This window comes from Anopheles ziemanni, chromosome 3 (assembly GCF_943734765.1).
Source record: "Anopheles ziemanni chromosome 3, idAnoZiCoDA_A2_x.2, whole genome shotgun sequence".
NCBI classification, from domain to species: Eukaryota; Metazoa; Arthropoda; class Insecta; order Diptera; family Culicidae; genus Anopheles; species Anopheles ziemanni.
This window is the reverse complement of record NC_080706.1, coordinates 31,448,711-31,476,536: the sequence shown is the minus strand read 5'-3', so window position 1 is coordinate 31,476,536 and position 27,826 is coordinate 31,448,711. Positions and strand designations below refer to the sequence as shown.

Sequence of the window (27,826 nt, the reverse complement as noted above, 5' to 3'; positions counted from 1 at the left end):
GATCAGTCGGTTGAAACAGAAATGGTTTCTGTGAATTCCATATGCTTGGAAGCGCCCATTCCGGATGGAGTTGTACAACAAGCAGTTGGTAAACAGGTGGAACCTCTGGTTCGAATAACAAAGTTAAATAAGGTTTACAAAGGTCGCTGGAAAACCGGGCGGGAAAAGGTAGCGGTGAAAGATTTTTCTCTTTCCATCTATTCAAATAGCATCACGGTATTAATTGGCCACAACGGTGCCGGAAAGACAACTACAATAAACATTATTACCGCAATAATGCCACGTACTTCCGGTTCCATAATTGTGGACGGAGAGCAAGATCCCGATCGGTACCGTCAGCAGATCGGGTTCTGTCCCCAGCACAACGTGTTTTACTCATTCCTCAACTGTCGAGAACACGTGGAATTTTTCGGTTGTTTAAGAGGTTTAAGTCTTGAGGACGCTCGAAAGGAGGCGGTGGATGTTATGAAAAAAGTAAATTTGATGGATAAAAGCGAAGCTTTTGTGCACACACTATCCGGCGGTATGAAACGGCGACTTACTTTGGCCAACGCCATCATAGGGAACACCAAACTGTTAATCCTCGATGAACCGACATCCGGGTTAGATCCGGAGTCTAGGCGCGATGTATGGGATCTGTTACTAAACCTACGCAAAGACCACACAATCCTGCTGACAACGCATTTTATGGAAGAGGCCGACATTCTCGGTGACTGGATTGCGATCATGGAGTACGGAGAGTTGATAGCGTTTGGAACCCCGTTATACCTGAAACAACGTTATGGCAAGGGTTACACACTGAAGCTGCTAAAAGGGCCCGAATTTGACGCCGATGGAATATGGAAATTAGTTCAGCAACACGTACCCAAGTCAACCGTACGAGAATCAGTAAAAGAAGTATTTTCTATTACGTTGCCTTATGAATCATTGAATCAGTACCCGGCGCTGTTAAATACATTGGAAACCAATCAGAAAGATCGAGGCATTGAAGCTATAAGCATGACGAATGCGTCGCTTGAGGAAGTGTTCTTAAAGTAAGTCTAAATTTAGTGTAAACAATTTTTTTTTTGTAGTCCAAACAGAATGTTTTGGTTGAGAAATATCTCCTAAAAGAGAGTAATTTCTTTTTTCACCTTCAGTTTACAAATCAACCTTATTGTTTAATATGTTAATAATGGTTCTATGAACTATATTTTTATTTTTTGCAAAATAAGCTTCTAATATTGTTTTTCTTGTTTATTGTAGCTCTAGCAAATCCAACAAAAGATTCCAGCATCATCCGGAAAGTGAAGATCGCGTCGATAGTCCCATCAGAATGCCACTAACTTCATCGACTACAGTTAAAAGGGCGTCCAACGTACTGTCACGTGCTTCATTAAACATAGGCTGGGCAATTTGGCGCAAAAAGGTTATCCATATGCAATGCAACAAGCACATTTACGGTGCGTTACTGCTGCTGCCTGTTATAGTCATGTTTATTTGCTGTATCGCCACCGGGCACACGGCAGGTGCTATGGATCTAGCCGCCGTAAGGCTTATCGGGACGAAAATTTGGAATGCACGTGGTGTAATAGCAATCAATTCCTTTTCCCCCCAAAATGGAGACACACAATCATTATTCCGTACCATTTTAAAGAACACAACGTTTGAGGGAGTAGATCTGGTGGTTCAGGAAAATATATCACTGATAGAATTGCTAAACAATGAAATTCGAAAGGATTACACGAAATACCGCGACGAAGTGGTAGTAGGAATTGATTGCAATCATACTAAGGATGGTTTAGACATGACAATACTACACAACAACAACCTCGTGCACAGTACCGGCATTGGACAAAGTATAGCGACCACAATACTGATGCGCTACTATTTCGGTCATCCCAGTGCGAATGTCGAAGTGCAGAACATTCCATCAACCCGCAAATTACTAATCGATTTTGCGACACCATACTACGTCACGGAGTTTGTATCAATCGGTAAATATCGCAAACGATACTTCTCGTCAGCAGGTTTTCTAAAAATAACGATTTCGGTTTTGTCCTCCTTCACATAGCGTACATGTTCTACATTTTATTATACTTGCAATTGCCTCTGCTAGAACATCAGACAGGTTTTCGACAATTACAAAACATCAATCGGTACGTGTACTGGACCAGCACGCATTTGTTTGACATTTTGCTACATACTGCGATAACCACGCTGGTGGTAGTTATGCTATTAATTACCGATCGTGGTAATGCTTTTTCGTCTTCTGCGTACATGCACATCTTTGCCGCGTTACTTTTGTATGGCGTGCAAGCCCTGCAGATAGTGTACATCATTAGCAAGTGTGTGGAACATGCGAATACGGCGATCACGATTATGAGCTTTTTAATGATCATTGGGGGTAAGAAAAGATCGGAAAAGATGCGAATTGGTTGTCCAATCGATACCGAGCAGACCAATAGAAATATTCATATTGCAATTTTTCTTCTTTATAGTTTGTGGTGTGGTGCTACTTTCGAGCGGATACGACGATATAATAAATAATTCTACTTTGATATTGCTACTGCACGTAGTTCCGGAGTTTGCCTTGAAGCATTCAATGCGCGTAATCTACGAAAATGAAAAACTCAACATCTATAAATCGCATTCTTTCAAAATCGAAGCTGACGACAATAAGCCACTATCCCTGGTAAAAATGTACGTCGCACCACTGGTTGTGGTACCAATACTGGTATTGATTTTAAACGAAGTCATAGAGCACATTTATCGGCGAGAGAATATTGCAAAATTCAAAAATTGTTCCATTCTCTGTTCGATGTTCAAAACTAACAAGTCGTGTCGAAGAAGCCGAACATCCAGGGAAATGGAACTACATGACGCTGCTGCAAATGATGAAACAGATAGTGTCTTTTTGAAGAACGTACAAGAGGAGTCTAAAACGGTGGACAAATTGCTGGAGAATACAACAAACGTGCGGGACCAGTACGCGATAGTGGTGAAAAAGTTGGAAAAGAAGTACATGGACGAACACAAGGCAGTGAAACAGATCAGCTTTGCGGTGAAGCGCGGGGAATGTTTCGGACTGCTCGGAATGAATGGTGCCGGAAAAACGACCGTGTTTCAGATGCTCTCCCGTAATCTGCCGATTTCGGATGGTCAGATCTACTTGCAACACTGTGAGGTGCAACAGACAAACCCGTTAGAATACCGGAAGCAGTACGGCTACTGTCCACAGATTGACATGTTGCTTGATTTTTTGACCGTGTACCAGACGATAGATTACTGCGCTTCGATTAAAAATATACAGCATAGAAAAAAGCACATTATTTACTGGCTGGCGGTGTTGGACATACTTGCATACAAAGATCATGCGATAGGCCAATGTTCCGGCGGAACTAAGCGCAAGGTAAACACGATTCTCGCACTGCTGGGTGGACCGCCGGTTGTGCTGCTCGACGAACCGACGACTGGTGTTGACCCAAAGTCTCGGCGGTTTCTTTGGAAATGTATCAAAAATATCCAGCAAGAAGATCAAACGATCCTGTTAACATCCCACAGCATGGAAGAGTGTGAGGAACTATGTAATCGGCTGTCCATTATGGTCGATGGAACACTTCGATGCATCGGTAGCATTCTGGAGCTAAAATCAAACCACGGGCAGGGTTACAACATACTAATCAAACTTAAAGACAAGTTGGATGATGCTGAAAATTATGAATCGCTTATTACGGAAATTAAGAGGCGATTAAACGCATCGCTAAAAGAAAAACATAAAGTACGTTACTTCAAGAATGTTTCATGCAATTACACATGAACATTTTTTCATGTGAGCAATAGTAATAACATATTATTACTATAGCAATAGTAATAAAAGTAATAATAATTTTCTTCATTTTGCAGGATATGTTGAAATTTGCAGTGAATCCTCCGGTCATGCTGTCTCAGTTATTTGAAAAAGTGAATCAACTCAAAGAAGCACACGACGAAACAATAGTAAGCTATTCAATTAATGAAACTTCTCTCGAGGACATCTTTAGTTCTGTAAAGGGTATCCTACCCAACTCCTACTCAATACGTCCGCGTCGTACAGAATGGTAACTTGTCGCCTAAATATCCAAGCTTGGTACACGGGGGAATCCACCTCCTTATATGGACGAATAGGCGGGAAGGCTGAATTGAGGGGGGGATTGGACTGGGAATGGGAAATGAAATTGGGAAAATCTCTGTTATTCCAGGTTCTGAGAAACATTCCGATAAAGTCATTATTTGTGAAAATATTGGGAGAAAAATAGAAAAAATTGCATTAATTTTGAAGGCTTGTAACTCCTAAAATATTGACCGGAATTTCACTTGAAGTACAGTTTTGGAAAGGTATATCATTATACTTTGAAATTGTTGACAGTTTAAGTAAAATAAACATGAATGTGATGAAATATTGCGCAATCACCAAAGTCCTGGTAAATTTACCAATTTTCCGTTCCTAATCTTACGCCATCACTAAAAATTGTAAAAGATTGTAATACGAGGGCGGACCCAAAAGTAACGGGAATCGGGTTTCAGGGAGAAGAGGGGGAAAGGAGATCGGGTTCAATATATTTTTTTAAAATCTTAACATGTTCTTGATCAGTATGCAAAGTTTAGTTTCTTTTAGTACTTTGAGATTTTTACTTTGAGTTTACAGAACGAGGTTGGCCTCAGTTCCACTTGGCCATCTCACAAAATCGCCGAAAAAACTAAAACCGTTTCACTGAAAAAAAATCTCAAAGACTAGCGGATGCACTCACAGAAACTAAACTGTGCATACTGATCCAGAACATGTTACAATTTAAAAAAATATTGAACCCGATCCCCTTTCCCCCACTTCTCCCTACAACCCGATTCCCGTTACTTTTGGGTCCGCCCTCGTATGAAACATACCCTCTTATAGTCTAGAATGTTTTGTAATAATAAATGATAATTTTTTACGCCTAAGCGCACCCTTTACCTTTTTTCGAAATAAGTATGAGAAACTTGAAGTTTATCACCTACTATGCGTCTCCATCATGCAATACACTGGAGGAAACAAGAACAGCACCACCCTGTTTTTTGCCAATATTTTTTATATTTCGTTAAAATAGAAGCTTTTTTGAGTTTTTTACGTTACTACAATCAGTTTCACAACTTTCCAGTGAATTACGATCGTATTCATGTGGGCTAATAACGTTGAAATAAAATATTTCATGAAAACAGGGAGGAAATAAAAATAGCACCACTTTGGGTTTTTGTTCAGCAATTGAAGATATTTCAAAAACTAATAATTTTAAATGAGTTTTTACGATATAAGTAGTTAGTATGGAACCTAAACTAAAGTAATTACATTTTATTAGTCGTGTGTTATTTGATTTTCCAAGCCATTTAGAAGACATGGGTCAGGAACAGCATCGCTTCGTTAAAATTAAGCTAAACATCAAAACTGACCATGGTACAGCCCTCTGTTCCCTGAAAATCGGTCTAAAAACCTTCCGATTACATATCATAGCAGTAGGGTTGATGAAACATTCCGGTAACGACGGCCACAAGGACCAACGCGGAATTAAAACCCAGCTTACGGAGATGGATATGCGTATAATTTATAAATAAGGAACAAACCCGGGACGAGTGATTCGAAATCATGCAGAATTCAACTTAAGGTGCCAATAAGACATTTGCAGCAAATTACGTTGAGCGGGGAAAACTACAAGTAGCCACAAAGATTCCGCAAGCTCAACATGACAGAGCGACATGCATTGAAACGGTTCAAATTCGCTTTAAGGTATACTTGTTGCAGCGACGCCTGAAAGAAAGTTCTTTTCTGGCTAAATAAAGTTCACTCTTGGTTTCCTACAGTGACAATAGTTTTAGCTAGATCTTCAACAAGAACCTGGTGTTAAAATGAGCCGGAACGTTGGTGGTGTTAAACCATTGATATGGGGAGCTCTCTCACTGCAACGAAAGCTTACCTTGCCATGCATCTGACTGACAATGAAGTTTGATGTACTAGAAACAGGATTAATTGAACAAAATTAAACTTTGATGAGCTTAGACTTCGTTTTACAATAAAAATATACCAGATTCCATGAGTTGATGTTAACTACAGGTTGGATTCCTGGTATAAGAATGGAGCTATCAAGATGGCCAGCAGGCTCTTTGTATCCTTATCTCATAAAAAACTTTTGGCCTATTTATGGTCATCGTGGTTGTCTTCAAATGTAAAACAATGAAGCAACAATTAGGTGCTAATGCTTCGTGAATGCTGGGAGCGCCATGTGCAGAACTCTCTGAAAAAATGTATTTTGTACCTCCACATCACCGCGTATTGAAGGGATTTTTTTTTTTGTAAAATATAAACTATTTATTTTATAAATAGATAAGGTGTACAAACAAAACTTTCTTATACTCTATAATCACAAATACAGTGCACACTTAAGGACATTTACATCGATCGCAGCATCATTGTTTCCAATGATGTGGATGATGTAGTTTGCAAACAAACGAAGGACAACCTTCCGCTGCGCAATGCTTATATTCCCAAGCACTGGGAATCGGAGACACTCGAAGGACGACTGACACCCTGGAGCTTCATTCCTGATGCACTGCTGCAGCAGGTCCCAGGCGGCAATAACGCGAGTGCAGGAGGTGAACATGTGTTCCAGGGTGTCACACTCAACACAGAACATGCAGGAAGCCGAAGGCGTGCGTCCCATACGCATAAGCAGCTCTCCGTGCGGGATCTTGCCATTCGCAAGCAAATATAAGGTGGATCTTTGCTCCGCTGTTAGTTTGCTTCGGTGGATGTTGTTCCACACCTTTTTAGAGGTTGCCTTCGGATGGGACTGAATCTTGGCTGGGGGTAGTCTGTTCACTTGCAACCTGCGGAGGGCCTTGGTGGATAGCTGTGTTTTTACCGTACATGGAGTGTACGCCAGTTGCTGGACAACACTGCGAAGGCACGGATACGTAGACGGTATCAATGTAATATCTGGGGGGTTTCCCGCACACAAGATGTGTTGGGCTCCAAATGAGAGGCTCTGATGTTCTGCAACATAGCGGTTTGTGAGTAGGGCTGCTGTCATCACGGCTGGGATGTGTAGGTTTAAGCCACCACGGTCTCGTGGCAGGGCCAGCTGCTGGAGCGAGACACGTATACCCCCAGATCCGTTCCAGAGGAGAGACCCGATCAAACTTGTCACCTTGGCTATGTCCATTGCGCGAGGGCCACAGACTGACGCAACAAACCATAGCTTAGGGAGCAAGAATGAGTTGAGCAGCGTTACCTTTTGCAGCAGGTTTAGATCTCTCACCCTGTGCAGCCATACCAACTGACGAAAGTGATTGATAACAGTATCCCAATTGTGGCCCGCTGTTTCCCGGATACTGTTAGAGAACAGAATTCCAAGTAAACGGAGCCGTTCTACGGTGTGCAGCCATGGCAGGTTGATTCTGTTCTCGGTTGTCACCATTCCGATGTCCAGAGCCGTGGTTTTAAGGACGTTTAACCTCGCTCCAGAAGTGACTCCAAAGGCCTCAATTGCTGCTCTCACCCGCTCGATTGTGGAAGGGGAAGTACTCACCACGGAGACGTCGTCAGCATACGCGTTGATCAGGTCGTCCTGATCGCAGCATATATCTTCGAGTCTCTTGATGAGGGGGTGAAGGTAGAGGATGAACAGGTGCATTGACAAGGGATCTCCTTGTCGCACGGAACGTTGGATGGGAAAGGCAGGTGATAGGGATCCATTTACAATGACACGGGACGAAGATTGCTCACCAATTTTCCTCAAAAGCCGCACTAGTGCGGGATTAAACCCTAACGAATCCATCGTTCCAAACAGGAAGCCCCTGTCAACACGGTCAAACGCCTGCGAGAGATCGAAAGAGACGAGTTTTGCACACTTCTTCTTCCGTTTGAGTTCGAATATTCTCTCCTTAACAGAGAGCACAGCTTGGAAGATATTGCAGGGTTTATTGCTACACTTCTGCGACGGTGAAATGATTTGCCACCTAGCAATAATCTTCTCGAGCCGCTGCTTCAGAATTCTGGAAAGCAGCTTGTAGTCAGTGTTAAGCAGAGAGATCGGACGGTACGAAGATAGTGTGCACCCATCTCCCCTTTTCCTCGCAAGCACTATGACCCCATCGACAAAGGCCGCCGGGAAACGACCGTTGAGAGCATCGTTGAGAATCAATATGATTTCTCTCCAAATTATCCCAAACGTTCGCTGATAAAATTCAATCGGAATTCCATCCGGCCCAGGAGACTTTCGAGGTTTCGATTTTTCAATTGCATGAAGGACATCACCGTAGGTGATCTCATCCATGCAATCGTTGTTGATTTCGCAATCTTCGGGGATTACACGATGACAGGCAAAAGTATCGTCAACGTTTGTTGTCTCGTCGGTGTATAACTCCCTGTAGTACGTATGTATATAGTCTGCCAGTTGTTTTGGAGAGTCCAAAACAACGTTGTTGTCACACGTAAGTCTGGTGATCACGGTGCGCTCCCGCCTTCGTTTCTCAAGCTGAAAGGTGGAGAGGTTTTCCCCACACACCCTTGTTTCGTTAATCCTTGTAAAGTCCTCGGAGAAACGCCTCTGAAGGAGTAGCATTTCTCCTTTTATACGGTTGATATTGACCAACTCGATCGGATTGGAAAGATACCGACCGTATGAGGACTCTAACTTCGCATAGAGAATATTATGCTGCAAGCGGAACATGGAGTATTTTTCATTCGTTTTCCATCGGAAGAACGATTTTATTTTTGGTTTGGCGAAATGAATCCACCATTCCATCCAGGAGCCAAAGCTCCTTCGCTGTTTTGTCCAATAGTTCCACTTACATCTAAACTCCTCCATGTTTTCGGCTGTCAAGATATGTGGCCGAAGTTGCCAGTATCCATTTTGCCGCATGCGAGGTATGTTTGGAAGGCAGATGCGCACCGTGAGCGCCTTATGGTCCGAGAAAGACAATACGTGCATGTCTGTTGCACGTAGTTGATCCTTCATGTCCTTAGAGACGTAGCAGCGATCGATGCGAGAGCCCGAACCACGTGTGATGTGAGAGAACTCTACAAAGTTTCCTTTGAGAGCCTCCCAGCTGTCACACAACTGCATACTGTCAACAAAGTTTTGCAAAGTGAGACTCGTATTCCCCATACCCGTGGCGTCCTTGGACTTCAGCACGCAGTTGAAATCCCCTGCAAGGATGACCGGTCCCGGTGCATTCCGCAGGTAGTACGCCAACGAGCGGTTGAAAAAGAGTTCCCGCTCAGCTCTGTTTTGACTTCCCGAAGGAGCGTAAATGTTGCATAGCGTGGAAGAATTCTCAAGCCGGACGCAGATTAGTCGTGAGTCCAAGCTACGCTCGACGTGAGAAAATTTTAGGTTCACCCGCAAGGCGATCGCTGTACCTCTCCTTGTGTGGTCAATGTTTGTTACAACATTGTACCCAGGGAGCACTAAGTCTTTGACAGAAACTTCTTGTAGGAAGATTATGTCTGTGTCAAGAGTGCGTATGAAAGTTCGTAGTGCATCTAGTTTGGTGGAATTGGATATCGCATTGATGTTTATCGATGCGATCGTCACTGATGTCATCAACTCATCCATTTCCACCAAACTACTGTGCGTCCACTTCCATTACCCCAGTCGGTTTCGCTGCCGTGGTATTGGTCTTTTTGGGAGGACGACCTGGCTTACGCTTGATCGGTTCCTCCCCAGACTTGCACGACACGTCGCTGTCCGTCTGTTCGTCCGTCTTTCTCTTACCTGCCACTGTTTGCCAGGAAAGGGATGAAGGTGTAGCGGAAGGTGAAGGGACACGAGGGGCTTTGAACGTCGATGAGGCATCGGCGTCCACCTGAAGTCCGGCGTTGTCCATCTTGGTGCTGGTCGATGCTGCCGGTACGGTCAACGCACTTGCCCGGATGAAAGATGCTACTGCCGGGACGGTCCGTGTACTAGCCGCAACGCTAGTGGCCTGCATCGGGATGATCGTTGCTGGTGCGCCTATTGTCAGGCTCGAAGCACCGGCCGGTGCGCTCGCCGCGACGGTCGATGTGCTCGCCGCGACGGTCGATGTGCTCGTCGGGACTGTCGGTGCGCGGACGGCCGGTGCGCTCTCCGGGTCGGTCGATGCGGGCGCCGGGATGATCGGTGTGCTCGATGGGATGAGCATTGTGCTTGCCGGAACGGTCGGTGTGCTCACCGGGTCGGTCGGTGCACGGACGGTTTGTGTGCTCGCCCGGGGGACTGTTGCTGGAGCAGGGTTTTCGGTGCCATTCTGCACCGCTGAGGCATACGACAGCCTCTCGTTGACGCTCGTCTTCTGAGCCACCAGTTTCCTGCCTTGGGTGCAGGTCATCCCATGGTGTGCAGCAAGACGGCATGTTCGACACGTTTGCTGCTGTCCCCGGTATGTTACCAGCGTCTCTTCCCCTCCAATCGAGACGTATGACGGCACCGGCTTAGACAAGACCGCTGTGACGTAGCGGTATCCGTCAGGGATTCCGGCACACGGGTATGGCTTCGCCCATACTCCGGCTCGGATTGACCGGACTTCTCCGTAGCGAGCAAAGAAATCCGTAATGCATCTGTCCGTGATGTCCTCGGACAGGTCGTGGATTTTGATGACCACGGAATTGTCGACCATTACGATCGGGATCGGGAATTTCTTCCCGTCGCATTCGAGAGAATGCTTGCCGTCGTTCTCCTCGACGGTTCTTAGAGCAAGGCTCTGGTCCTTCACTCGGATGTGAAGGAAGTGGGATGCCGGCTTCGTCCGGATTGAAACGATTGAAGAGCTGCTTAGACCCAGCTTGGTCATGGCGAGGGTTGTGGCCTCCATCAAGGACGGCCTTTTGGGGAGCTTCGAGAAATCCACCCGCAGGGTGCTTCTCGAAGCAGCCATGATGTGGCTTGCTTTTGCACTTTTTTTTTTTAACACTCTGTTTTGGTAAAAGTGCGTCCGATCGCAACGAGTCTCGGAGAGGAACTGCGGGTTAGATACAAATACTCTTATATTTACTAATAAAATCATTAAATTATATTTTAATTGAGGGTTTGTTAAAATATCTTCAATTGTTGAACAAAAAACCAAAGTGGTGCTATTTTTATTTCCTCCCTGTTTTCATGACTTATTTTGTTTTAATGTTATTAGCCCACATGAATGCGATCGTAATCCACTGAAAAGTTGTGAAACTGATTGTAGTAACGTAAAAAACTCGAAAAAGCTCTTATTTTAACGAATTATAAAAAATATTGGCAAAAAACAAGGTGGTGCTGTTCTTGTTTCCTCCAGTGTACCTAATTCGGGGTCCACACTGCAGCGCAACGTCCCGTTTCTAAAGTATCCCAGTTTCGGCAGAACAATCGCGCAAGCCAAGCGCGACAGAGGTAGGAGAGTATGTGGAAATATGCATCACATTGAGCCGCGAACTCGGCTAACATTTTTTATTGAATTTTGAGGTAGTAATGCATGATATTTGTTTAGCTACGTATTTTATGCACCCTGAGTGAGTTGTACGCTCCTACATTTGAAATTCACTGAGAAAACAAACTTAAACAAACAACGACGATATTTTGGCCCGCCGTAGGAAGTATATATTTCCACACCATCTCCTACTTGTTGAAGAGCAGGTTACTTACGTTTCGGCACCTGAAAAAACTTTGGTAAAAATATCAATTAAAACGGAGTTTGATAACTGAATTACATTTGTGAAGCCTAAAAATAAGTAGTACAACGAAAAATCCGATGTTTCGTGAAGAATATTGCTCGTTTTGTTCGCGTTTGTGTTTAGGTTTGTTTACGTTCTGTCCAGCTGTCGGTTTGTTTACGTTTCTACACTAGCGCAATTTGTGCGACATTTTTTTTTGTATGGAGTTCGGCCGCCTGTCAGGCGACGTCTCGTTTCGTGACGGGACGTCGCGCTGTAGTGTGGACCCCGAGTAACGAGAAATTTCGGTAGTATTCGATAGCTAACAATTGAGGGTATTATGACTAGGGGTCCACACTACAGCGCGACGTCCCGTCCCGAAACGCGACGTCGCCTGACAGGCGGCTGAACTCCATATAAAAAAAATGTCGCACAAATCGCGCTAGACGATGCCTAGCTCGGGGCCCACACTACAGCGCGACGTCCTGTCACGAAACGATACAAAAAAATTTCGTACAAATCCCGCTAGTATAGAAACAGCGAAAAACGCGACGTCGCGCTAGCTCTTGTCAAATGTCAATTCGAAACGAAAACAAACCGACAGCTGGACAAAACGTAAACAAAGCGAAACACAAACGCGAACAAAACGAGCAATATTCTTCACGAAACATCGGATTTTTCGTTGTACTACTTATTTTTAGGCTTCACAAATGTAATTCAGTTATCAAACTCCGTTTTAATTGATATTTTTACCAAAGTTTTTTCAGGTGCCGAAACGTAAACAAACTGCTCTTCACCAAGTAGGAGATGACGGAAAAAAATATACCTCATACGGTGGGGCAAAATATCGTCGATGTTTTTTTTAGGTTGTTTTCTCAGTGAATTTCAGATGTAGAAGCGCCAAACTCACTCAGCGTGCATAAAATATGTAGTTAAACAAATATCATGCATTACTGTTCATCTCCACATAGCGAACTCATAGGAAACTCTGGTGAAACTCCTGTCAAACTTGTATGGAGTTTCGAGTTTCCCGAGTTCGCTAAGTGGACTCGCATTTGTTTCGGTCTTCTTCGCTTCTTCTTAATCCGTCAGTTATTAAACGTCAGAACGAGGGGCTTTGCTAGTGCTGTCAAGAGTTTCCTACCAGTTTCCTACGAGTTTCCCAGCTGTTGCGGGAACTGAGTTCGACAGTTCGTCGGAGGAGAGTTCGCTATGTGGAGATGAACAGTTACTACCTCAAAATTCAATGAAAAAATTTAGCCGAATTTGCGACACAATGTGATACATATTTCCACATACTCTCCTACCTCTGTCGCGCTTGGCTTGCGCGATTGTTCTGCCGAAACTGGGCTACTTTTGAAACGGGACGTTGCGCTGTAGTGTGGACCCCGTGTATCATAATACCCTCAATTGTTAGCTGGGTTGATTATGTGTCGGCGAGGAAAGTTCCTTTGCTCGCTGGGTTTTTGCATACCCGGTTGACAGAAATTTAAATTGTTGCTGGTACTATGTAGTTCCAGCAAGAATTCCAGCAATCTGCCATGGAAAAACTTCCCGCTAAGCAGCTCGAAATATCGTCCTCAAAACCTCCTCCGCGCGAACAAACGTCCTCCATTTTTGTATGGGGATGAAACAAAAGGAGAACGTTTTTCGAGCAATCGTCCTCCTTGTCCTCCTCACCATACAAAACTGCTCGATGTTTGTGTCATGGAGGACGTTTTTGAGGACGATTTGCTCGAAATCGCCTAGCGGGTTGTTGTAACTACATGACAGCTGCAAAAAATTTGAATTTTTGTCAACCGGGTAGTATGCTGCCACCTTACTTTTTATCGATCTTGGCTATGGCCTAAAGGCCTTGCAGACATGAACTATGCCTGCCAAGGTAATACCAAAACAAATACTTGACAACCTCTATTCTTCTGTCAAAATAGCTTGTCTTGGCATTGCTCATGTGCGAAGTATCACCGAAAGTTGTCGACAAGTTGTCGACGACAACATTCTTTTACAATTTGTTCTATACTCATTTTTTCTCTGAAAAATAAACAACAACAGTTGTGTTTGAATGCGAATGGTTGTTTACGCTTGGTAGACTGGTTTGTTTACCTTCTGTACTAAGTAACATTAAATTGTCGAATGTTGGCGAGGTTGCAACCAAAATTTGGTTGAGCAAGATTTGGTTGCAAATTTTTCCGAAAGATGGCGATACCATAGAATCTGCATATTGGCAGTGAAAGTTGGCGCCAACATTGGCAATGTGTGCAAGAGCTTTAAGGGCATGATTATACACAAACATGGCGGATCGAGTCGTGCTATACGTATACCGACGCCTATTGTGCTTCTAAAATATAAATTTTAAGCGAGGTTCTCAGTCAAGTGTTCAAAATAAAATAGTTGTGAAACCCAGAGAAATGAGGACAGCGCAACATTTCATTAAAAAATGTCGTACTGAAAAAAAACGGCACAAGTTTCGGAACATCGTCATTACCTTTATACCGCTCATTGTGCTTATATTCATATTGAATTCTACCCAGAAAAAACAAACAATAGGCCGAGATGAGAGCGTATACGGCGAAGAAGTAAGTTTATATCTTATATATATATTAATCGAAATCTTGGTTCATGGTTATCATGCAATCCATGTAATTTTATACATCAGCTAATCGCTTTAGTTCGTCGTAGGACGAGACCCGCTGCTGACTATCAGTTTTCGCATAGTGATGTGTGTAAATTAGTGATGTGCAAACTGAGTCAGAGTGAGTGAGTGAGCCAATTCATCGCAATGAATGAACTGATTCAATTCATCAAGATGATTTATTCTGGCTCATTACAGGGTTTCGATCCATATCATGGTAGAGAGAACATTTTTAAAGCACAGGGGATTTTTTCAACCGGTTGAGAGAACTTTGCAATCATATAGGGGAATGTGTCAGACAGCCAGGGGAATCATGCAAACCCAACGGGGAGCTTTGCAACCGGTTAGGCTGGTGTCAGTGCTTTACCGCGTTAAGTTTCGACAGCCCAAAATGTATGGGATTTGACAGCTGCAAGCTGTCGCACGATTTTATCGTACGATAAAATCAAAATCGTTTGATTTTATCGGATGGATGCATCTGGTTTTATCTGTCAACAAAGCTGGATTTTATAAACTCGGAGAAATATAATATATTATTCTCTATATAATATAGAATAGAAAAAAAATTTAATCTTAGAATTTGTAAAATTACAGAAAAATTGGCGGACCTGACATCCGACTAAACATCGTGCGACAAAGCACTGACACCAGCCTTAGGGGAGCAAGCTGTCAACCCCCCAAAAGTTCTCGTTTGTTGTAATTTGTTTGTTTACTTTGATCCACCCCTGTACGTCCACGCAAGAAAATTAAATTAATTGCTGTGTATTTTTACTGGTCTATTAATTTAATTAAAACTTGTGTCTTCGATTTATGCATCAACTAGTTTACCTTCGTTTGTCATGCAACGAATTTAGTACGATAGATGTGGAGAACCTCGCATCGAATATACCACATTAACTTGTCACTTTGCGTTTGGCTCAGCGGATCGATTGTTTGACCGAACCGTTCGTAACATGTCGAAAAAAGCTGAAAACTCGGGGAATATTGTTTTAGTCTAGTTGAAACCAATTTATACGTTTTTAAAATATTAAATTATCTAAAGTCATTCCTTTCAACAAAAACGTTGAGTTTTGTGAAGTTAGCAGCTCGCTCCTCTTACCGGTTGCAAAGCTCCCTGGTAGATTTGCACGATTTCCCTAGCTGTCTAAAACATTCCCCTATATGATTGCAAAGCTCTCTCAACCGGTTGAAAATATCCCCTATGCTTTTAAAATGTTCTCTCTATCCATTATATGGATCGAAACCCTGTAATGATTCGGCTCAGTGAGAATGTATTGACTCTGGAAGAGTGAATTGGCTCAGGAATAGTGCATTGGTTCCCTTAGAATGATTTGACTATTTTGCGAGCTCAAAACTCCACATTTTTTCGATGAATAATCAGTGATTACCAGGTCAATTCAGTTAATCAGTAATTATCCATCGAAAAACTGCGTAATTTCAGCTCGCGTAATAGTCAATTCACTCTCCCAAAGCCAATTCACTCTTCCTGAGCCAATTCACTCTCCATGAGCCAATCCACTCTCCCTGAGCCAATTCACTCTCCTAGAGTCAATTCATTCTCACTGAGGCAATACATTCTCACTGAGCCGAATCATTCTCACAGTGTCAATTCATACTGAGTGAATAAAAGAATTGACTCTCTATTATAACTCACTCACTCTGAATTGAATCACGTTACTGAATCGTTATTCTCATGACTAGTGTAAACGTCTATAAAAAGCACGGTCTGGGTATTTCCGAGAAAGATTTGTGATATTCTTATCTTAATGCATGATCATGTTTGATTTTTTGTGTTTTTTTGAATAGCAGTTTTCTGGGTAAAATCCTAAATGAGGTCGCCCTGCCGAAATCACTCTCGTGGCTACACCATTTGCGAGAGGAGGTACCTAAAAGTTGTGTGAACCGTTTGGATTGGATGTCTCGATTATGATTATACTGGACGAGATGTACAACATGAACTCCCACACGTATTATTTGCATGAGTTTATGAAAATTTGGCTACGCAATCATCAACATAACAAACTCATTTGGATATTAACCGTTTTTGTGTGGTGCAGACCTAGGCTAAACACATGCAAGAATTTTATTGGCCAGTTTCATGGCGGCACATCACCATGGATTCTATTGACATTTTTTCTTCTTTGCTTTTAGGAATTGGCGAATTTTTTACCTAGCGAGCTTATCAACAAATTCTACTATACGCCAAATACCAGCCTAACAAAAACTATCATGGAAGATGTACGTCAAATTTTATACATCGTCGAAGAAAGTATGCTGATAAAATTGGTTTGCTCGATTTTTATACGTCTAATTTTTGATCATGATTCATGATGTGCTTACAGGAGTTGAACCAGTTGCAACCGAACAGTTGTTGGAGTATAAAGTTCTGGACAACGAACACATTTGTTTCGGCATCATCTTTTCGAATATTTCCCATGATGATTTGCTTCGATACACAATACGTATGAAAAACAATAACTTTCAGACCGAACAAACATACTCGCGGGACGTTTTCAACGCATACAAGATACGCAATAACGAGTACATCCAGAGCGGATTTTTAGCTCTCCAGAATGCGATCGATCGGGCGTATACATTTTACTTGGAGAAAGCGAGTCACGGCGACGATTTAAAGATGCCACATGCTTCCTTGCACTATGGACACATTCCAGTGGTGGAAAGTCCTAACATAAAGGACTCAAACAGTGCCTTCTATACAGTCGTTTGGACACTCGCATGTGGTACTTTTCAAAGTGTGTACCTACTATTGCTGCCCTTATTAGAAGAGCGAGCTAACGGTGCAAAGGAATACTTGAAAATAGTTTGTTCGGCTAGCTATTGGAATGAGGTGACACTATTCAGCATTTCTTTAATTCATTTTTTCATAGTTTTCTTGATAAGTGTGGTATACTGTTTATTCATTGATGTTTGGGAAACCAACCCTGCCCAGGTTGTCTGGCTGATCTTACTCGGCCTATTGTATCTTATACATTTGATTGTATTCATCTTTTTTCTAAGCACTACCCTCGAATCGTCAACCATTGCCGCAGCGGTGGCACCCGTTTGTTTGTTTTCCTCTGTCTTGGTTAGTTATATCTTCAAATCCCTAACATTGCCACTTTGCATCTTTCCCGTGAATGGTTGGCTGACTGGTGGGCTTATATTTGTTTCATACAAATCCTCCGGTCATGTCTTTGAGGCACACGATCTGTTCAATAGTGCGTATCCTACGTTTGAAAGTTATAGTTTGTTCAGCGTTTACCTGATGCAGCTTTGTGGCATTATTTTTTGGCTGTTTCTGTGGTTCTATGTTACGAACGTATTTCCTGGGCGGTATGGAACACCGAAGTCAAAAGGATTCTGTTTATCGAAAAACTACTGGCTTAGGGCACGTGGTACACTAATGGGCAACCGAGTAATGGCCGAAAGTCGCCGTACAGTGGATCAGTCAGTTGACCAAGAAATGGTTCCTGTTGATTCCATGTGCTTGGATACACCCATTCCGGATGGAGTTGAACAACAAGCAGTTGGTAAACAGGTGAAACCTCTGGTTCGAATAACAAAGTTAAATAAGGTTTACAAAAGACGCTGGAACACCGGGCGGGAAAAGGTAGCGGTGAAAGATTTTTCTCTTTCCATCTATTCAAATAGCATCACGGTATTACTTGGCCACAACGGTGCCGGAAAGACGACTACAATGAACATTATTACCGGTATGGTCCCACGTACTTCCGGTTCTATAATTGTGGACGGAGAGCAAGCTCCCGATCGGTACCGGCAGCAGATCGGGTTCTGTCCCCAGCACAACGTGTTTTACTCATTCCTCAACTGTCGAGAACACGTGGAATTTTTCGGTTGTTTAAGAGGTTTAAGTCTTGAGGACGCTCGAAAGGAGGCGGTGGATGTTATGAAAAAAGTAAATTTGATGGATAAAAGCGAAGCTTTTGTCCACACACTATCCGGCGGAATGAAAAGGCGACTTTCTTTGGCCAACGCCATCATAGGGAACACCAAACTGTTAATCCTCGATGAACCGACATCCGGGTTAGATCCGGAGTCTAGGCGCGACATATGGGATCTGTTGCTGAAGCTGCGCAGAGATCACACAATCCTACTGACAACGCATTTTATGGAAGAGGCCGACATTCTCGGTGACTGGATTGCGATCATGGAGTACGGAGAGTTGGTAGCGTTTGGAACCCCGTTATTCCTGAAACAACGTTATGGCAAGGGTTACACACTGAAGCTGCTAAAAGGGCCCGAATTTGACGCCGATGGAATATGGAAATTAGTTCAGCAACACGTACCCAAGTCAACCGTACGAGAATCAGTAAAAGAAGTATTTTCTATTACGTTGCCTTATGAATCATTGAATCAGTACCCGGCGCTGTTAAATACATTGGAAACCAATCAGAAAGATCGAGGCATTGAAGCTATAAGCATGACGAATGCGTCGCTTGAGGAAGTGTTCTTAAAGTAAGTCTAAATTTAGTGTAAACAATTTTTTTTTTTGTAGTCCAAACAGAATGTTTTGGTTGAGAAATATCTCCTAAAAGAGAGTAATTTCTTTTTTCACCTTCAGTTTACAAATCAACCTTATTGTTTAATATGTTAATAATGGTTCTATGAACTATATTTTTATTTTTTGCAAAATAAGCTTCTAATATTGTTTTTCTTGTTTATTGTAGCTCTAGCAAATCCAACAAAAGATTCCAGCATCATCCGGAAAGTGAAGATCGCGTCGATAGTCCCATCAGAATGCCACTAACTTCATCGACTACAGTTAAAAGGGCGTCCAACGTACTGTCACGTGCTTCATTAAACATAGGCTGGGCCATTTGGCGCAAAAAGGTTATCCATATGCAATGCAACAAGCACATTTACGGTGCGTTACTGCTGCTGCCTGTTATAGTCATGTTTATTTGCTGTATCGCCACCGGGCACACGGCAGGTGCTATGGATCTAGCCGCCGTAAGCCTTATCGCAACGAAAATTTCGAATGCACGTGGTGTAATAGCAATCAATTCCTTTTCCCTCCAAAATGGAGACAACACACAATCATTATTCCGTACCATTTTAAAGAATACAACGTTTGAGGGAGTAGATCTGGTGGTTCAGGAAAATATATCACTGATAGAGTTGCTAAACAATGAAATTCGAAAGGATTACACGAAATACCGCGACGAAGTGGTAGTAGGAATTGAGTGCAATCATACCAAGGATGGTTTAGACATGACAATACTACACAACAACAACCTCGTGCACAGTACCGGTATTGGACAAAGTATAGCGACCACAATACTGATGCGCTACTATTTCGGTCATCCCAGTGCGAATGTCGAAGTGCAGAACATTCCATCAACCCGCAAATTACTAATCGATGTTGCGACACCATACTACGTCACGGAGCTTGTTTCAATCGGTAAATATCGCAAACGATGCTCCTCGTGAGCATGTTTTCTAAAAATAACGGTTTTGGTTTTGTCCTCCCTCACATAGCGTACATGTTCTACATTTTATTATACTTGCAATTGCCTCTGCTAGAACATCAGACAGGTTTTCGACAGTTACAAAACATTAACCGGTATGTATACTGGACCAGCACTTATTTATTTGACATTTTGCTGCATACTGCGATAACCACGCTGGTGGTGGTTTTGCCATTAATTACCGATCGCGGAAATGTTTTTTCGTCGTCTGCGTATATGCACATCTTTGCCGCGTTACTTTTGTATGGCGTGCAAGCCCTGCTGGTAGTGTACATCATAAGCAAGTGTGTGGAACATGCGAATACGGCGATCACGATCATGAGCTATTTAATGATCATTGGGGGTAAGAATATCGGGAAAGATGCGAATTGGCTGTCCAATCGATACCGAGCTGACCAATAGAAACGTTAATATTGCAATTTTTCTTCTTAACAGTTTGTGGTGTGGTGCTGCTTTCGAGCGGATACGACGATATACAAAATAATTCTACTTTGATATTGCTACTGCACATAATTCCGGAGTTTGCCTTGAAGCATTCAATGCACGTAATCTACGAAAATGAAAAACTCATAGTCTATGAATCGCGCTCCTCCAAAATCGAAGCTGACGACAATAAGCCACTATCCCTGGTAAAACTGTACGTCGCACCACTGGTTGTGGTACCAATACTGGTATTGATTTTAAACGAAGTCATTGAGCACATTTATCGGCGAGAGAATATTTCAAAGTTCAAAAATTGTTCCGTCTTCTGTTTGATGTTTAAAACTAAAAAATCGTGTCGAAAAAGCCGAACATCCAGTTTAGCGAAACTACAAGACGCTGCTGAAAATATGGATGAAACTGATAGTGTTTTTTTGAAGAACGTACAAGAGGAGTCAAACACAGTGGACAAATTGCTGGAGAATACAACAAACGTGCGGGACCAGTACGCGATAGTGGTGAAAAAGTTGGAAAAGGAGTACATGGACGAACACAAGGCAGTGAAACAGATCAGCTTCGCGGTGAAGCGTGGGGAATGTTTCGGACTGCTCGGAATGAATGGTGCCGGAAAGACGACCGTGTTTCAGATGCTCTCCCGTAATCTGCCGATTTCGGATGGTCAGATCTACTTGCAACATTGTGAGGTGCAACAGGCAAACCCGTTAGAATACCGGGAGCAGTACGGCTACTGTCCGCAGATTGACATGTTGCTTGATTTTTTGACCGTGTACCAGACGATAGATTACTGCGCTTCGATTAAAAATATACAGGATAGAGAAAAGCACATTATTTACTGGCTGACGGTGTTGGACATACTTGCATATAAAGATCATGCGGTGGGAGAGTGTTCCGGCGGAACTAAGCGCAAGGTAAACACGATTCTCGCACTGCTGGGTGGACCGTCGGTTGTGCTGCTCGACGAACCGACGACTGGTGTTGATCCAAAGTCTCGACGGTTTCTTTGGAAGTGTATCAAAGACATTCAGCGAGAAGATCAAACGATCCTGTTAACGTCCCACAGCATGGAAGAGTGTGAGGAACTATGTAATCGGCTGTCCATTATGGTCGATGGAACACTTCGATGCATCGGTAGCATTCTGGAGCTAAAATCAAACCACGGGCAGGGTTACAACATACTAATCAAACTTAAAGACACGTTGGTTATGGATGATGCTGAAAATTATGAATCGCTTATTGCGGAAATTAAGAAGCGATTGAACGCATCGCTAAAAGAAGAACATGAAGTACGTTACTTGAACAATTTTTCATTCAACTCACACATGAACATTCAGTCATGTGTATCATAATGTGAGCAAGTGTAATAATGTTTCTTCATTTTGCAGGATATGTTGAAATTTGCCGTTAATCCTCCGGTCATGCTGTCTCAATTATTTGAAAAAGTGAATCAACTCAAAGAAGCGCACGACGAAGCAATAGCAAGCTATTCAATCAACGAAACTTCGCTCGAGGACATTTTTATGAAATTTCGCGCAAAAGCAAATGAAAGTAACCCTTGAACAGCAGTTTTATTTAAAAAAAGCATGAATTTTCAGCAACGTTTATAAAACTAAGAGGGTTGTGTAGTTCCTGTGCAAACTCTTAATCAGAGTACTCTCGAAAATAGTGAGGCTAAGCGAAAAACGTATGAAAACAGTTCACAAATTGCTTATCCCAAAGAACAGGATATTGTGGCAATCCAAAACCACATTCAAAATTGTTTTTAAAATTTTTCTGATGCATAATTTCCGAGAATCGGTATCATGTTTGACTAAGTTTAATCGGTCAATTTGTCTCTCGTTTTTGAAACGCAAGAACTTCGTCGTATTTGAAGATATTTTGTATTGTGTCAACAGCTGCTGTTTAATGCATCTGTATACTGTCTTTGTTTTTTGTATGTTGATGCACGAGTTTCAACCAATGCTACTAATCTTGTGGTTAGTTAGTTAATATATAATTGATGCTTTTTCGAGCTACAATCATAAAACGCGTTGCAAACATCCCTAATGAAAATGAGGAAATAGCAGGAAAGCACGTATTTATTGTATTGTTTTGTGTGTGAGGATCAGTATTCAAATAAAACAAAGCGATTTTTTAATAACAATATTATTCTGACTTGTTAGTGCAGACATCGTTTACGATGCCACAGTTACATCGGAGTACACTAAGGTTTATGTTTTAAATTACAGACCCAGTCAATTTAATTTCCTTTTATAAATCCCTTGCGATTTATGCGCAATATTGCTGTCAGAACCGGTCGTGCCCGGTTCCGATTTTCTTTCGACTAGAATTTTTATTTCAAAGTGGCGATTTGTTTACTTTTAGCTCTGTTTGCAACAGATTTTGTTCGTTACTCTAGGTTGAACAATACGCTAAATTCAAACATGAAAATGATCAATTAACTGCATTACCCATTTTGTGGAACATTGCGTTATTACACGAGCGGAGAGCATTTTTATGTCAAAAGAATATTTTGGTAGTAAAATTCTGGGCAAAGATGACAGCAAAAGCGCTCGTCTAATAAGGGTATTATTTTACAAATTTATAACAAACTCCCTTTTTCGGTTGACCTAGTGCAGTCCGTTTGCTGCAGGCGCGCCGCCGTTTCAAACTAATTTCTTCAGTCCAACTCATTGGTTTATGCTGTCCATCTTTCCCAGTTTAACCGATTAGTTCAAATTATTACAGCTTCTAACTGAAACCGCAGCCAGCAATGTAGTGGGGATATGCCATGCAATAATGTGGAAGGTTGTGGGGTATATCCTGTTTCAAGCAAAGTTAGATCACTCTTCTGAACAGGAGTGGCACCACAAACAGGACAACACATGCCTTGTTGTTCCGTGATCACTGATAAAAAAAAGATTACACACAGCTTGACAGCTATGATAACCGACTGATAAGGGTGTTTACTTAGTAGAATAAAGAACTTGACTGTTTAGATCATTTCATTTTCTAATCGTTTTCATTGTTTTTTCAAAGAGACCAGGAACGATTAGCAGAGTGTTTTTTTTCGAAATTACGGTTGGGGTTGATCCGGGTCCATGCCGGCGGTGAAACTTTTCTAAATACTTTTAAAACACTCTTTTACTTCAAAAGATTTTTTTGCTGCATTACCAAAGTTGAAAAAGTGTTTTTTCCATAATGGCATACAGTTTTACTTGGCAAAAGTGAGTAAGACATGGTAAATGTGCATATTAAATATTTTGTTATGAAAGCTTAACATATTACCTTTCCAACAATGTATAAAAGATCATGGTCATAGTTTAAATACTTGTAAAACGATTGCCATCAAGCAATCAATAAAAGTTCGCTAGCGCGGACCATTTTTGAACATTTTTTTGACTTTGACAGATTATTTCTTGAAATCTACTAATCCTAAAAGGCTAAACATTTGGATTGGTCTTAGTTAACATGTCGGTAAAAGAGTAAATGAGGCCCCGGGCTAGATTCTCCTCTTCCTGCTGGTTCACATTAAGCGCCTGAAGCTATGCAAAGCGCGACACATGCATTCGTTTCGAATTTTTGAACGCTAACGGTTCGCTTAAAAGAACATAACGGTTTAAACTAATCACCCACTGGAGGTTTAATGCGGGTTAATATACTTTTACATGTTAAGTTACTAGTAAGTAAACTATACCACACTTGATGGACAGCATGAAACAATGAGTTTAGCCGAAGAAATGATTTGGAAACGGCGGCGCGCCCGCAGCGAGCGCAGCGAGCGGACTGCGCTAGGTCTACCGAAAAAGAGAGTTTGTTATAGTTTTGAGAAATAAGGGGGGCCCGTGGGCCCCCCTCATACCGCACCCTTAGGTTGATTGCGTAGCCGAAATTAACGGTACACACTACGATTCAAATACTCGTAGGTTGAATTTAACGAATTAATGTATCACCAATTGCATACATTCAGTTTAAACGTCCACAAGAGGTGTAGCCACGATCGAAAACATGGCGGCCGGGGCCTCATTTACTCTTTTACCAACATGTCTACTGCAAGGAAATGTGGTATAATCCCAAATGAAGCCCCCCCGTCGCCGCATCGTCGTCATTCTTTCCACGTTTGCGCCTAAAGTTATGCAATAGGTGGCACATCAATTCAGTTTGAGTATGTGAACCGTTGAATTTCTGTTAGAAGCAGTAATGATTTGAACTAATTGGTTAAACTGAGCAAGATGGACATCATAAACCAATGAGTTGGACTGAAGAAATCAGTGTGAAACGGCGGCGCGCCCGCAGCGAGCGCAGCGAGCGGACTGCGCTAGGTATACCGAAAAAGGGAGTTTGTTATAAATTTGTGAAATAAGGGTGGCCCGTGGGCCCCCCTCATACCGCACCCCTAGGTTGATTGCGTAGCTGAATTTTCATCCATCCAATTCACATCCTTTCCAGTATAACCATAATCTTTAATTTAACGTGACAATCAATTCAAACGGTTCACACAACGGCATTTGTTTCATCCATTGCATACCTTTTAGGTACATCCGCTCGCAAATGGTGTAGCCACGACAGCGATTTCGGCTGGGGGAGCTTCATTTGGGGTTTTAACGATTTTTTGCTTTGAGTAAGACAAGTGCAAACAAAAACAAAACATCCCAAAATGTCCACCGATTTTCGTTAAAATTAGTAATGTCCTCTTGTTCCATACAAGTTCCACATTGTGGGGCCTTATTTGGAATTTTATCATTTAGTCTTGTACCGATGAGGCTGCTGCATAAAATTTCATCTAAGAACGTTCAGGAAATAAATATTGTCTGTTTTCCTTATTGCGCATATTGCTCCATATTCTTCTGCCGGTGAAACACAATCTGCTGCATGGGCCGAACCGGCTTCGATGAAGGTACATTTTGCAATGCTACACTCTTATCGAGGTGTTTAAATACTATTTTCTTACATTGATTTAATTTCCTTGGTTTAACGTGCCATTTTGTTGAAGTGTTACTTCTTTCAAGTAACCTTGCATTCTGTCAAACATGCTTCAAATTTAGCGGGATCACTTAAATCCATCACTTGAATTCACCGGCCGGAGTCGACTCCTAATTATCTTGCACAACGTTTCCTACGCATTTATTTCGCTTAATATTAAAGCAATGAGTGATATCGTCTACCCGATATTGGTTGAAGTTGCCTGTAGCCGAGGGTAAGCGTTCCACAACACTCGCAGATGGGACCATCTATTGTTATCCTATGATTGTTGGTCCTTTGCAGATTCAACAAGTTAAAGCAACGCAGCGAAGTGTTCCAATATGTGCATGCGTTTGTCGACGAGCGCCAAGAAATCCCAATTGGTACGATTTTCACTATACCAGTGAAATACGTCGTAGAAGTGCAACTTTGCACAAATATAGATCAGTTCACGCCCCGCTCGGGGCTGCAGTTCAATTTTTATGAGCTGCATGATGCTGCACCCGAGGAGGAAACAGTAAACCATGGCGGGGAAGAGGTGGACATAGCCCAGCACTGGCTGCTCCCTTCCCGTGAACTGCACGGACTTTGGGAGAGTTTAATCTACGATGCAGAAATCAAGGACGGAATGCTGTCGTTCGCTGAAACATCGATGTTATTCTCCAGGAAGGGCGTCAGTACTAATTTGGTCACCTGTAATCGGTTGGCACTATTTCACGGTCCACCCGGAACCGGCAAGACAAGCTTGTGTAAAGCGATCGCGCAGAAATTGTCCATCCGGTTGAACGAGCATTATACGCATTCCCACCTGGTAGAGATAAATAGTCATAGTTTATTTTCCCGATGGTTCTCCGAGAGCGGTAGGCTGGTGAAAAAAGTGTTTGGTGAGATAACGGACTTGCTGCAGGACCCAAAGTGCTTGGTGTGTGTTCTGGTAGATGAGATCGAGTCGATTGTTTACGCCAGAGAAAAAATTTCCTGTAAGTACTTTGAAACTGCCCTGTATTGGATAAATCGAATGCTAGTCCAGTTCTCCCTTTCATTTGGTTGCAGCCAACGAACCGAGCGACAGCATAAGGGTCGTAAATGCCGTCCTCACGCAGCTTGACCGCATCAGACGATACTCCAATGTGTTCATCCTTGCGACCTCCAACCTGACCGAGAGCATCGATGCTGCATTCCTTGACCGTGCGGATTTCGTGCAGTACATTGGTTATCCGAAGGCGCAGGGAATCTACGAAATTTACCGCATGGCCCTACACGATCTCATCGAAGTGGGCATTATAAAGCGCGAAGAAACATCTATCTCCTCGCAGACTCTCTCGAAAAGTTGGCTCGGCGAGAATATTCCCCCCCATGCGGAAGCAATCAAAATCGATCGACCACCGTGCATTGTACTCGAGATGCTGCTACAGGTGGTGGAACTGTCAACAGGCTTAAGTGGCCGTACACTGCGGAAGATCCCTTTCCTAGCGCACGCCATATTTGTCAAAAAGGAATCGGATAGTCTATTAAACTTTCTTTCCGCTATGCGGCAGGCCATCCGCAAAGTGCGATCCGACAACGAGTTGCTGGGAAAGGATATGAAAACATTAACGGAGAAAGTAAACGGATTACATTTGGATGAAAATGTATTATGATTCACCCTCTCACCTCACGAGCACAATTTTCATTGTAGGTACGCAAATTTTGGCAAACGGACACGATTACAGTTTAATATTCAATTACAATGTTGTTCAACAAATGTGCAAACTGCGTTATGTGCTAGAATAATAAATCCGATTAGGCGATGCGTAATGATAATTTTTCCGAGAGTGATGCTGGCCAGTTGATCAATCAACAGTGTAAAACATAGTGGTATGAACTGCACCAGTTCCCACTCGTGTTGATACTAGGGGTGAAAAATAATTGGGCGTTTGGGGTCAATCGGTACTAGTACTAGACGTAATTAAAATATTATTTTCGAGCTAAACTTACCGTTATAAAGCTGTACTGAAAATAAGCAAGCAGAATGAGTACGTGTGTTTGCCATAACAAAAGGATTCGTTGCGAAGAGAGAATTATCCCTGTTTTGGTATCGTTCTGGTTAACCATTAAGCAGAGTAATGCACTCAATCGTTCCATCTGTTTTGAATAAAAATTATAGAAGAACTGTACTCTATCATTGAAAACACTGTTATTTTTGCGCTTACCAAAAGCAGCCAAAAACAGGAAATAAGAACTATTCTTCTGTCCCGTTCATCGACTGGCGAAAATCTGGCGCATGCCAGATTAAAAAGAAATTCAAATCGTGACTCCCGCCACGTACAAAAGCGTTTTTTCGAAACAGGGCTCATAATATGCCAACAGTGTTGTTTCCACTTGATATGATGTTACGTTCGTTGCTTTCTGTTTACTGATTGGATTATGTTACCCCGTCGCCTACTATGGATGAAGTAAGTTTCATGTGAATAAACTATCCGAATAAATCCTCAAAATAACCAACTTTCGTCTACGCGTTAATTTAGTGTCTTGCCATTTTTTTATTGTACGTGGATTTGTTCACATCACTGTACTCTAAATTTCTAAACCTAACTTGTCCGTGTACTTATTTAAGGATGCACTTTTGACCATTTTGAATATTTCTTAATGATGAGTTAAAAAACTTCATATGACACCTTCCGCTTGTCCGCTTGT

The 27,826-nt window shown here is 42.4% G+C and overlaps 2 protein-coding genes across 2 annotated transcripts; both read left to right on the top strand.

Annotated features, from left to right (window-relative positions):
• Positions 1-21: 21 nt before the first annotated feature.
• Positions 22-21,768, top strand: LOC131284551 (phospholipid-transporting ATPase ABCA3-like). The gene is made up of 13 exons (XM_058313414.1): positions 22-1,034; positions 1,822-1,976; positions 2,054-2,386; positions 2,481-2,716; positions 2,819-3,760; positions 3,886-4,079; positions 10,015-10,225; positions 16,434-16,551; positions 16,625-18,758; positions 18,971-19,704; positions 19,782-20,114; positions 20,207-21,495; positions 21,595-21,768. Exons 1-13 carry the CDS (start codon positions 22-24, stop codon positions 21,766-21,768), a joined length of 7,866 nt encoding a protein of 2,621 aa, XP_058169397.1.
• A 3,528-nt stretch (positions 21,769-25,296) lies between these two features.
• Positions 25,297-26,790, top strand: LOC131288281 (pachytene checkpoint protein 2 homolog). The gene is made up of 3 exons (XM_058317401.1): positions 25,297-25,385; positions 25,454-26,130; positions 26,204-26,790. The coding sequence occupies exons 1-3, from the start codon at positions 25,336-25,338 to the stop codon at positions 26,788-26,790; spliced, it is 1,314 nt and encodes a 437-aa protein (XP_058173384.1). The 5' UTR covers positions 25,297-25,335.
• Positions 26,791-27,826: the final 1,036 nt, after the last annotated feature.